The sequence below is a fragment of the Carassius auratus genome, unplaced genomic scaffold (assembly GCF_003368295.1).
Source record: "Carassius auratus strain Wakin unplaced genomic scaffold, ASM336829v1 scaf_tig00026137, whole genome shotgun sequence".
NCBI lineage: Eukaryota > Metazoa > Chordata > Actinopteri > Cypriniformes > Cyprinidae > Carassius > Carassius auratus.
Genome location: NW_020525492.1, coordinates 5,503 through 19,699, shown reverse-complemented (window position 1 = coordinate 19,699; position 14,197 = coordinate 5,503). Strand labels below are relative to the sequence as shown.

Below are 14,197 nucleotides of genomic sequence, written 5' to 3'. Positions count from 1 at the left end.
TCATTGCATTGTTTCTGCAGCGTACACACTCTGAGCTCCTGTAGGACGTATGGCTGGTACTCAGTGCCTTGTCTGAACTCATCCACTGTAAAGGAAAGAAACACAGAAAGCAGAAAAAGGCAAATTTAAGATGGTAAAAATTGCGTGAATTCATATTTTTCGAGGAATCTTTATTATATCACAAAATGCAAGTAGTGTATTAACTTTCAAGTCTTAGAACATGGTTGATATCATGTTTTGAAGCACTCACATGGTGATGTGCTCCTCTGCAGCTCTTTTAGAGAAGCCAGCAGTTGTCCAGTTCTGGGATCCACCAGAGTGGCGTGAGAATTCTGGGTTCCCTTCCTCATCTCATAAGGTGGAGGATTGTAGACTGTGGAGAAAACAAAAACTGATTAAGTATAGTTCCAAAATATATTATATGCAATGATATAAAAAAAATGGCTTTGCAGACATACAGCCAGAAACTCTTCTGTTCATTTCGCCAACTACATGCTTGAGCATCCCACTGTCCATGTCCATCAGGAAGCGTCTGGAAGGTTCTGTTCCTTGCCTCTTCCCAATAGGTGCTGGATTGTAGACTATGGAGAAGATAACACACTATTAATGGGATCCAAAATCTAATCAATGTCACTCGTATCCTTGATTTGTACCTTGCAGTTTTGCATGTTCATGTTGACCTTACATACAATACGTAGAAGTTTTGAAAAAGCAAAGCAGCAGTAAAATCTATAATGCTAATTATTTTGCAGACTTACAGCCAGAAACTCTTCTGTTCATTTCAGTGAGTTCCTCCTTGGGCATCCCAGTGCTCGGGTCAATCAGGATGCGTCTGGAAGGTTCTGTTCCCTGTCTACGGCTCTCAACGGGAAATGCTTTGTGGTTCTCAGAAGAGTCTTGACTTCTTATGTCCTCATGCTCAGAAACCACTTTCCATTTAGCTGCTAATGAAGGCGAAAGAAAACATTAGATCAGACTGGTATAGGAAAACTAAATTCTCTGTAAAAAAAGTGCAATATATTATATTTATTTATTTGGTGTTTTATGTCAGTTAGTACTAGTTTGTTCACTTCTGTAGCTGAGAAAACATGTACAATCTCCATTAGAAAGTGAGACTTACAGCCCCCTACTCTCCTGTCCATCCCATTCCTGTGTGTTTTGAGTAGACCAGCGTTCATGTCCATCAGGAGGTTTCTGGAAGGTTCATTGCATTGTTTCTGCAGCGTACACACTCTGAGCTCCTGTAGGACGTATGGCTGGTATTCAGTGCCTTGTCTGAACTCATCCACTGTAAAGGAAAGAAACACAGAAAGCAGAAAAAGGCTAATTTAAGATGGTAAAAATTGTGTGAATTCATATTTTTGAGGAATCTTTATTATATCACAAAATACAAGTAGTGTATTAACTTTCAAGTCTTAGAACATGGTTGATATCATGTTTTGAAGCACTCACATGGTGATGTGCTTCTCTGCAGCTCTTTTAGAGAAGCCAGCAGTTGTCCAGTTCTGGGATCCACCAGAGTGGCGTGAGAATTCTGGGTTCCCTTCCTCATCTCATAGGGTGGAGGATTGTAGACTGTGGAGAAAACAAAAACTGATTAAGTATAGCCCAAAATATATTAAATTTAATTGATTTTTTTTTTATTTGCAGACATACAGCCAGAAACTCTTCTGTTCATTTCGCCAACTACATGCTTGAGCATCCCACTGTCCATGTCCATCAGGAAGCGTCTGGAAGGTTCTGTTCCTTGCCTCTTCCCAATAGGTGCTGGATTGTAGACTATGGAGAAGATAACACACTATTAATGGGATCCAAAATCTATTCAATGTCACTGGTATACTTGATTTGTACCTTGCAGTTTTGAATGTTTGTGTTGACCTTACATACAATACGTAGAGGTTTTGAAAAAGCAAAGCAGCACTAAAATCTATAATGCTAATTATTTTGCAGACTTACAGCCAGAAACTCTTCTGTTCATTTCAGTGAGTTCCTCCTTGGGCATCCCAGTGCTCGGGTCAATCAGGAAGCGTCTGGAAGGTTCTGTTCCCTGTCTACGGCTCTCAACGGGAACTGCTTTGTGGTTCTCAGAAGAGTCTTGACTTCTTATGTCCTCATGCTCAGAAACCACTTCCCATTTAGCTGCTAATGAAGGTGAAAGAAAACATTAAATCAGACTGGTATGGGAAAACTAAATTCTCTGGTAAAAATTCCAGTATATTTATTTATTTATTTTGGTGTTTTGTATCAGTTAGTATTGGTTTGTCACTTCTGTAGCTGAGCAATCAATGGACAATCTCCATTAGAAAGTGAGACTTACAGCCCCCTACTCTCCTGTCCATCCCATTCCTGTGTGTTTTGAATAGACCAGCGTTCATGTCCATCAGGAGGTTTCTGGAAGGTTCATTGCATTGTTTCTGCAGCGTACACACTCTGAGCTCCTGTAGGACGTATGGGTGGTACTCGGTGCCTTGTCTGAACTCATCCACTGTAGATGAAAACGAAAACAGAGAAAAACATAGCATTTAAAAGGATAGTTTACTCAAAAAGTTAAGTTTCTTCAGTGCTTGAAAGTTCAGCTGAATAGCTTTTCTGTTGAACACAAGAAACAAAACCATTTAAGATGGTAAGAAATTATGACAGAATTGAAATGATTGATGAATCCCTATCATATTCCAAAGTGCATGCATTGTAGGTATTTTTAATAACTTTCAAGTCTTAGAACATGGTTGATATCATTTTTTTGAAGCACTCACATGGTGATGTGCTTCTCTGCAGCTCTTTTAGAGAAGCCAGCAGTTGTCCAGTTCTGGGATCCACCAGAGTGGCGTGAGAATTCTGGGTTCCCTTCCTCATCTCATAAGGTGGAGGATTGTAGACTGTGGAGAAAACAAAAACTGATTAAGTATAGGACCAAAATACTATATTATATCAATGATATATATATAAAAAATGGCTTTGCAGACATACAGCCAGAAACTCTTCTGTTCATTTCGCCAACTACATGCTTGAGCATCCCACTGTCCATGTCCATCAGGAAGCGTCTGGAAGGTTCTGTTCCTTGCCTCTTCCCAATAGGCGCTGGATTGTAGACTATGGAGAAAATAACACACTATTAATGGTATCCAAAATCTATTCAACGTCACTCGTATCCTTGATTTGTACCTTGCAGTTTTGCATGTTCATGTTGACCTTACATACAATACGTAGAAGTTTTGAAAAAGCAAAGCAGCAGTAAAATCTATAATGCTAATTATTTTGCAGACTTACAGCCAGAAACTCTTCTGTTCATTTCAGTGAGTTCCTCCTTGGGCATCCCAGTGCTCGGGTCAATCAGGATGCGTCTGGAAGGTTCTGTTCCCTGTCTACGGCTCTCAATGGGAACTGCTTTGTGGTTCTCCTTATGTTCAGAAGAGTCTTGGCTTCTTATGTCCTCATGTTCAGAAACAACTTCCAATTTAGCTGCTAAAGAAGGTGACAAAAAACATTTGTCCAGACTGGTAAATGATTGCAGAGAAGCCCAAATTCCCTGCTAAAAAGACCAATTAGACTTTACATTGGATGGTTTATGTTGATTGGCATTGGCTTATTGCTACTCTAGCTTGTAGACCAATGGACAATCTCAATTAGAAAGTGAGACTTACAGCCCACAACTCTCCTGTCCAACTTGTTCATGTGTTCCTTGAGCAGACCGGTGTTCAGGTCCACCAGGACATTTCTGGAAGGTTCAGTGCCTTTTCGGTACACCTCGGCAGGGATTGCTCTCTGCTCGTGTTTTTCGCTCTGAGCGCTGTACTGCGATCTCATCATGGGACGCATTCTGAGCTCTTGCTGGATGTGCAGCTGCTTCTCAGTGCCTTGTTTGAACTCATCCACTGGAGAGGAAACATCACAACAAATGCAGTCATTAATGTGCAAGGTAATATGAAAAAAAAAAAAACCTTTTATATTACAGTTTATTTTGGTGCATTAGAAGAGTTCCAATGTAAGATTAAGCAACAGGAATTGGAAACTTTTGCTGAGGTTTCATGGTTCCAACGTGTTTCTTTTTTGAAAAAAAACTAATATCATGAGTTGCTGAGATCCAAAACTCTAGAGGAGATAGATGTGAGATTATTGGTGTCTTTTCTTAGTAACCATAGATCAATTATCTAAAAAAGATCAATTTGAGACTTCTGCTCTGACATAATGCTTCTCTTGAAAAAAAAAAAGAGACTAATCTAATGTTTTTCTTCTAGATTTGCAAAAATGTTTCAAACTGCTCTGATTCTCCAAAATACCAAAGTTTTCAAAAGCTCAAAACATTTTTCATCATAAGTCCTAATGAACGATGCACTCCACTAATTTACAGCTCTATACTTCTTCTGTATGCCGATGGCATCAGTTAGTGTTATATATGTTTTCCACTTTTTAAAGGCAATCTGTGGAGATGCTTAAATTGTATTGTAAAAGGGGTAAAGTTTTGCTTTATCCAATGAAACTTGGTGGAGACCTTTACATGGGTTTGCAACAATACCTTAAGTTTATGAACTCTTAGAAGACCCTTTTTATGATTACAACAAAGCGTAAAGTGTTATGGTTCAAAAACTATTAATGTGTATCGATATTTAAGAAAATGACTTTGCACACATCCTGAACCTTTTCTGTTGGTTTCACCAGCTCCACGCTTGAGCATCCCAGTGTTCAGGTCCATCAGGAAGCGTCTGGAAGGTTCTGTTCCCTGTCTGCAGAACTCAGCTGGAACTGGGGGTTTTACATCATTGTTCACGTGCTTCAGAACTGAGCTGTCCCTGTGTTCATCTTGGACCATTTGTGGCCCAATTTGTTTTAATTTACCATTTGGGAATCGGTGCAGTGGTCTTGCATGGAGACCTGCAAACACATTATGAACATCAAACCTGCAGCTTATTTCTTATTAAACATGCCAAATATATTTTCATATAGTCTGACTTAACCCAATAGCGCAGCTTTTCTTCACAAGCCATAAAAACTGATTTATTACTCGTCTCTATCTCAGTTGTTGAACAGCTAATCACATATTTTATCAAGCAGATAAAATGTGCTCATGTTCCAAAGAAGAAGCAGACGTGGTTCAACCCTGATAAAGGTCAAAGTTCAGAACTACATTAAAGTAATGAGGAAAACCAAACCTTTACACTAGTAAACAGTAAACACAAAATGCCATACTACATCTACCAATGTGATAATATACATATTTGAAACCTTCTTAGACTGTTTGAAAGTTATTCCATATTATGAATATATTATAAAACTATTATCTTAGAAAAAATAAACCATGCTAAAAAAATACTAATAAAAGATGCCTTTTGTATATTGTTTTTCCTTTTAACATCACTATATCAACTTTAATTACATTCTGGAATTGCTTTTAGAAAGCAGACAGATAATTCAAACACATTATTAAGATATCAATAAATACAGAAAATATTTTCTGAAACCTTCTAAGACTGAAAGTGATTTCAAACCCATATTCATGAAATTAAAATCATAATAACAAAACGTATTATTTTGGCCAAAAATGATGACCCTGGTAAGATATAATGTAAAAAAAAAAAACATGTAAGCATTATCTTACAAGTTTTAATATTTTAAATAGCTAAAATCATGTTTAAAATCATCCAGAATATTAAAAAAATATAAAATAAGACAAGAAATGCAGATTAATCTCACCAGCCACGGCAAACAGGAGTAGCAAGATCTTGAACATCCTGAGATGATCGCTGGAAAAATATGGGAAAACTATTTTACAAGTGGCTTGTCAAACACTACACACGATTTCTAACAAACAGTTTGCAGTTTGTATGATCCCACACATAAACACAATAACAACACATTAAATGCTACCTATGATCGCTTCTGTTATGATAAAAGTAGATCAATAGTTTCTTCAGCGCTGTGAGAATGACTAACACTGAGCGTTTGACTCACCTCACACAATAAGGATCCTATGCACACTGGAGTCGCCTTTAATTACCTCGGATAATAACCTGGTTCAGAGGTTGACGTGCACCTTTAATCTTTTCATCTGCCTTTGTCTCTTAGACACTGATAAAACATCTGCTCTTTGATCCTGATTCTCTGACACTCGATCCAGTTCAGCTGATATTAGCGTCGGTACATTTATGACCTCGATCACTTTACTGCACAGAGATGTTCTGATAATTCATTTACTAGCGGGAAAAAAACATAAAACTTCCTCTAAATAGAGTTCTCATATATTTCAATTTAATGTTTCTCTTACAGTTCCTCGGGAGACACAGAGTCATTAGTTGCCATCCAGCAGAAAGTGAATGTGGAGCGGATGAGAAATGTTTGGGGTCAAGTTGAGGTCTCTCATATACTCCAGAGTAACGTTTTACTGAAAACTTTTATTGAAAAAATATTTTTTTGCATTATTAAGTTTAATATACATTTGTAAAATTTCTATGACCCCAAAAAATGTAGATGTTAAAGTGATCTTGTGTGGATATTTATGGACTGTCTTGCATTATTGTCAACGCCTAATAATTATAATGTGTTTCAAAGTCTTTTCCAGAAGTGCAAATTGGCTTCACTTTCTTTGAAGTTTTGAAGACAGTCAAATATAGACTTGAGAAAACATTTAATCGGGTTTGCTTTCTAACAAATTCAGAGATAAAGAGATATTAAGCAATAAGGAAATGTCTAGAATATGTGAGCTGTTCAGAAGTTACCTGTCATGTTGTTTTTCTACCATCAAGTGTCTTATTCTGGTCTTTGTATATGGTTTTAAACACAAGGAATATCTAAATGAACAGTTTGCTTATTTTTTTAAGTATAATCTTTAACATACAGTAGCTACTTAGTTTAGCCAGTAAATGTTTAGAAGATAAAGGAGGCATAAACACACTGGAATGAAATGTTTGACGTGCAGGAACCGATGATGATGGAGGATGAAAGAAGGAGTTCTCAGTGATGTCCTTTCTTCTGCGTGTGTTTTGGAGTGTAGTGATGTGGTGAAGTGTCACAGACACACTTCCACCCGCTCAAGCAGCAAACACAGAGAGACAGACGCGCTTGAACATCAGAGTGTGAGCATCAGAGTTTGACACGAGCCGTGATGTACTGAGAGAGAAAGAGTGCATGTTTAACTTTGACACACACACACACACACACAAACACGTACACACACACACACACACAAACACGTACACTCACACGCACACACAAACATGTACACACACACACACACACACAAACACACAAACACGTACACTCACACGCACACACAAACACACACACACACACACACACACAAACACGTACACTCACACGCACACACACAAACACGTACACTCACACGCACACACACAAACACGTACACTCACACGCACACACACAAACACGTACACTCACACGCACACACAAACACACTCACACACACACACACAAACACGTACACTCACACGCACACACACAAACACGTACACTCACACGCACACACAAACACACTCACACACACACACACAAACACGTACACTCACACGCACACACACAAACACGTACACTCACACGCACACACAAACACACTCACACACACACACACAAACACGTACACACTCACACACACACACACACACAAACACGTACACAACCACTCACACACACAAACACGTACACAACCGAACTCACACACACGGGCACACACACGCACACACACAGACACGTACACAACCACTCACACACACACACACACACACACAAACACGTACACAACCACACTCACACATACGCGCACACACACAAACACGTACACACTCACACACACACACACTCACACATACTCTCTCTTTCTCTCTCTCTCTCACACACACACAAACACGTACACACTCACACACACACACATACACACAAACACGTACACAACCACTCACACACACACACACACACACACAAACACGTACACGACCACACTCACACACACGTGCACACACACGCACACACACAAACACATACACAACCACTCACACACACAAACACGTACACAACCGAACTCACACACACGGGCACACACACGCACACACACAGACACATACACAACCACTCACACACACAAACACGTACACAACCGAACTCACACACACGGGCACACACACGCACACACACAAACACGTACACAACCACTCACACACACACACACACAAACACGTACACAACCACACTCACACACACGCGCACACACACGCACACACACAAACACGTACACACTCACACACACACACACTCACACATACTCTCTCTTTCTCTCTCTCTCTCTCACACACACACTCTTTCTCTCTCTCTCTCTCTCTCACACACACACACAAACACGTACACACTCACACACACACACACACACATACACACAAACACGTACACAACCACTCACACACACACACACACACACACACAAACACGTACACAACCACACTCACACACACACGCACACACACAAACACGTACACACTCACACACACACACACACGTACACAACCACACACACACACACGTGCACACACACAAACACGTACACACTCACACACACACACTCTCTCTTTCTCTGCCTCTCTCTCACACACACACACACACACACACACACTCTCTCTCTCTCTCTCTCTCTCTCTCTCTCAAAAGAAAGAAAATAAAGCCTATATTCTACATACATTATTTTCATAAAACTTAAGAATCTTGGGAAAACAAACAAATTTAATTTAATTTTATGGAGTAAGTTTGTATTTCCATTTTTAAAACATTTTTAAATGTATTATTATATTATATATAATTTATATATATATATATATATATATATATATATATATATATATATATATATATATATATATTCAATTTAAATATGTAAAAATGTCTTCCATGTTTAAAATATAATTCTATATTAATATATCAAATCATTTTTACAGTTTAATTTCTCATTGATACGAGAAACAATGCAGATGTTAAAATTATTCTGTGAGGATTTTTATGGACTGTCTTGCATTATTGTTAACGAATAATGATTGTCATGCTTAAAAATATTTTTTCCACAAGTGAAAATTGTCTTCATAGTTCCTTGCATTGTTTTGAAGGAAGTAAAGTCTATTCTAAGACTTGAGAAAACATTTAATCTTCATTTGTTTTCTAATCCACACATATAAATATACATAGATATACTGTATATATACAGAGAGAGAGAGAGTTTGATTTTATGCAGTACTTTATTTGACACTTTTTCATTGTGATATTTAGTAGCACTTGTTTTCAGAGAGTGTGTGTTGAATGTAAGAGTGTTTCACACTTCTCTCTAATCGTGGACTCTTGACAGTGTTTGAAACAGCTGTTGTTTACAGTGAGAATACTTTGACTCGTGAGGACTGAATGCAGAAAACACTTAAACTCCTTCACTTGAAGAAACTGAACTGGAGTGTGTCTGTAGTTTCTCTCTTCTGAGGCGACGGCCCACACACAAACTGCTTCACTGGCCGAAATCTGCACTGCTTACCCTTCTGTCACACAGCGGGAATAAGACGACTCGTCTGGAGCGCTACGACTGTGTGTGTGTGTGTGTGTGTGTGTAGAGAGAGATTTGTAACGCAGCTGATTCGGCCTCAGAGCATCCATCATGTCCTGACAGATTGTGGCAGGCATCTCAATAGAGTGTGTGTGTGTGTGTGTGTGTGTGTGTGATCTTGTGCTGTTGTCTGTCTTCACCAGAAGAGGGAAGTCTTGGCTTTTGGTTTCACAATCACAGCGGTGGCCAGAAATGAGTGGAGTTGCTCCTGATCCATATTTACTTCACATATTATAAGGAATTGTTAAATGATGCGCACAGATTAGTTATGTTTCGGTTTATTTTTCGAGACTGCAAGGCCTCGTTTCAGATTGTATCCCGAGTCGAGATGAAAAAGGTCTTCATAATCTCTCTACAAAAAATTCAGATGAAAACCATGCATAATTAAAGTCAATTTAATGTCAACAAGAATCCAGACATTATTCATAATCCTGGTCTTATCTATCTTTAAAATCAAATAAAATCCAGTTATTGAAACAATTTTCATTTTCTGATGATGTCATCAATCCCTGATACATCAAATACCTTTATATATACATTTTTAACAATCCAAATAATTAATAATGGGTAAAACTAAGTCCAAGTAAATGATGCAAATAATATTTAGAATATAAATATTATTACATTAAAATATGTTAAAGTTTTCTGGTTCAGTTGTCATTGTTTGTTTGTTTTTGCTGTTTGATATTGATTATTTAAAATCAATTTAAAGTTGACATAGTCAAACATGATTCATTTTCCTAGTTTTATTGTGAATGATTTTTCATAATCTCTCTTCAAAATGAAATAAAATTACCGAAATGATTTTAATTTTCCATTTAATTCACCATGGATAAAATCAAGTTTGGTTGAATGACCTGTTATTAAAAATAATAATGCTAATTGCCATGTCATGCATTAGCAGCAGTGCATGATTACAGTTATTAGCACATGTTTTCCAGACCGTTCCCTGACCTCGACCCGTGTCTGTCTCTGGACAGATATTGGCAGATGTTATCGGATTTCGTCTGTAAAGATTTATTTTCATGGCTCTGTTGCACCAACACGTGCACAATATTCAAGAAGTGGATGCTTTCATGAGTAAACCAGCCACTCCTGAGATATTGGAGAAAATATGAGCGGTGTTTGCATGTGCAAAACTCAATACCAGCATGCAACAGTGTTTCAGGGGTCGTCGAGGTATTAATAAGACGTTCTTGGTCGATGAATTATTGGAGTTAAATTATTAGGCATTGGTAAATGAGTCGATAAATGTCTAAAGACATCATCATAAGAGCTCTGTAAGTGATTTGAGGAGCTTCTGTCTGATTTACATTCTGAACACGCTCGAGGTCGAGCTGTCGGCGCATTGATCTCAGTTTGTTTCTCATGCTATATGACAGAACACAACACACACACACACACACACGCACACACACACACACACACACACGCACACACACGCACACACACACCAGCTCATTTCCATTATTACTGACATCCGTCATTGACTCCACTGAGCAAACTCCATTATTAACATTTTGGAAAGTGTGTGAAAGCTTGTGTATTCTGGCTGTAAACTTCTCCGTCTGTGCAGTGAGCTGCAAATGCTCTTTCTTTCTTTCTCGTTCTTCTTTTACTTTATTTATTTATTTATTTACTTATTGAAAAATATATAAGTGGTGCTTTGCAAATGCAAATGTCACTTTGCCAAAGTTGTGGAGTTTGTAAGCTGTCTTGAGTAGTTTTAACACATTGATAGGGAGTTGCTAGGATGTTATTGATGGTTGCTAGGGTGTTATTATTGTTTTTCTGGCTTGTTTTTTTGGTTCAGCAGGAAAAAATGATGCATTTGTAACAGCACATCACCTATTATTTACATGCTATAATAGTATACTATTTTAAAATAGATTTGATGTATTTTTTATTTTACATTTTAGTAATTTTCTTATGTGCTTTTGCCAGTTTAGTAACTTTTCACTTTTTATATAAAATGGTAAATATAATAATATTCATTTTAAATTATATTTTAGGGTTACGGTTATGGTCCATTATTTTAGTTTTAGTTTAGTTTTAGTAATTTCAGTACCTCAGCTGTTTTATCTCTGGTTTCAAATGTGGTTTTATTACTACTACTATTTCTAGTTTTAATTTCATTTAATAAAATGAAATTTACATTTTTGTTTTGTATTCTAATATTTACATTTACTTTTTTTTTTTTTTAGATTAATTTCAATCAACAAACACAATATTTAATAGGTCTAGTTCTAGGTGTTTATTTATTTTTATTTATTAATTTTTTTGAGTAATTTTAGCACCTCGGCTTAAACTGGTTCTCACTTACTTGCCAAAACAACATTTCTAATATTCATTTATTTTATTATAATTTATTATTATTATTATTATTTAAGACATATTCCAAAAATTCCTTTCTCTGATCCACCATATTAATACTTGACGACTATGCATAAAATAACCGCAACATTGAGTTGGAAACTCAATTATTTGTAAACACACATGAATTGTGTGCTAGCTGTCATCACCATCTCATTCTGTCCCCATCGTGGCCTTGTGACCGGCGCTTCACCCCGAGACATTCGAGAGAGCCTCTTCCTCTCATTAGCCAACTATAAGCCGCTTTGGGTAGAAATGTCTGCAGAATACTAATTAACTGCAACATTTCACACATTATTTATTAGTGTATTTGACCTCCGAGGTACAAATTAAGCTAACACAAAACCAGCCGAATGATTTATTCTCTGTGTGCGGCGCCAGTGAATGCACACGACCCTTTTTTCATATTTCATCGCCGTATGGAAGCATAATGTATTTAATTGAGCGTTTTTGCTTTATATCAACAGAAAATACTCTGTGAAGTCACAAGCACAGTGACATTTACCTCCAGAGTTAATGCATCTGAAAGTGGCGTTTTTGTTCGGCTCGCAGGCAAAACTGCGTAGCTTCATCAAGCTCCATTATGAATAGTAATATCTGTCATTGTGCAGCTGCTCGAGTGGATTAGGTTTAGACTTTGACTGACTCAATATACCATATTAAACATTTGGTTGTTACAGCCCCGGGTTTCAGAATTAGCTGCCAGTGGCAGAAATATGGCCATACATATTTATTACTCACCTCGAAACTGTATTTTGCATTATTTTCATTTAAAAATCAATGTGTTTTTATTTAGTTGCTTATGCATAATCGCGATAAACTGTGCTTTGTGAAACCGGTAACAGCATAACAGATATTGTCTTCCTTATTTATTTGCATGGCATTTTCTTTTTCTTTTTTTGTTTTGCACACCATTTGCATCTTTTTGATTTGATTCACTTCCGTCAGACGTTTGTGGGGATTTATTATGTTTCTAAAAATGCTTTCCTCCTGCTGGTTTTATTTACTCATCACACCAGTTTTTACTTGCATTTGGCGCTTAATTTAGGATCCTGCCCACACTTGTGCGTCTTGTGCGGAGCGTTTCACATCACGGCTCTGTTTGAAGCCGAACTGTATGTTCCTGAGGACTGAATCTCATATTCCTGAATCTTTTTTGTGCTCCAGCTCCATATTTCCATTGGTTTTGATGAGTTTTCTTGCTTTACATTTCTATTAGAAGTAGCACTAACTATTGAGGAAATTGTTGAAGTTTTAATCAGATTCAGCTATGCAATCTTCCTCCACAATTTCTTCCTGTCACTTCCGTATAAGCCACGCATATAGAGTATATTTATTAGTAAATATGGAGGTTGTTATCTTAAGAGGCTGTGATATTCAAATATTAATTGGATTTAACCTTATGTACACTTTTACTTTTGGAAAGAAAGGAATACTGCAAAGGATGCATTTAATTGATTTCAACTGATCACAAATGGAAATAAAGACATTTATAATATTGGAAAAGATTTCTGTTTCAAATAAATGCATTTTTTTATTTTTTTATTTTTACTTTATATTAATTTTTCAATTCCGAAAAATAAAATGTATCACTGTTTCCACAAACAAATAAAATAAATAAATAAATAATAATAATAATAATAAATATAGCTGCAAGCAGCAATAACGGGGCCAAGCACTACAGAAGCAAGCTTCAGACGAACGGCAGGAATGAGAAATTAAAACTGTTTTAAGATTATTTTAGGCAAAATGGCTTGAAAACAATAAACACAACAACTAGTAATAGGATTTATTTGCTTATCACGTGTAACCAATAGGTGGCGCTGTTACCAAATTAGTTTGGAAAGGTCAGTGTGAGGTGACGATGACACATACAAAGTTTGGTGCAAATATGTCAAAGCTTTGCAGAGATACAGCCTCAAATGCATTTTGGCACCCTTCCAGCAGATTTGTTGATGCGCTAAATGAGAACCGCTTCGTATATCGATACGAAATCCATAACATTTTGCCAAGATGGTCTGAAAATGATCCACGTCAAATTTGGTGAAAATCAGACAAACGGTCTAGGAGGAGTTCGAAAAAGTAGGTTTTCAACATTCATCAAAATGGCGGACAGGAAGTTCAGCCAAATAAGAAAAACTTTATATCTATGTTCTCGGCGTGACCCAAGGAATCTATGAAGACCAGCATGATGTCAATAGCCAGATTTATTCAAAAGTTATTAGCCTTTATGTAAATTGAGTT

The 14,197-nt window shown here is 37.2% G+C and overlaps 1 protein-coding gene across 1 annotated transcript; it reads right to left on the bottom strand.

The window, feature by feature from the left end:
• Positions 1-5: 5 nt before the first annotated feature.
• LOC113078627 (uncharacterized) lies at positions 6-5,740 on the bottom strand (the record flags this gene model as incomplete). Its single annotated transcript, XM_026250947.1, has 15 exons — positions 5,689-5,740; positions 4,627-4,869; positions 3,642-3,872; positions 3,268-3,462; positions 2,968-3,090; positions 2,754-2,876; positions 2,318-2,485; positions 1,957-2,142; positions 1,657-1,779; positions 1,453-1,575; positions 1,121-1,288; positions 759-944; positions 459-581; positions 251-373; positions 6-85 (listed from the first exon to the last, which is right to left on the bottom strand). Coding segments are annotated over exons 1-15 (2,232 nt in total), but the record flags the coding sequence as incomplete, so codon positions are not given.
• Positions 5,741-14,197: the final 8,457 nt, after the last annotated feature.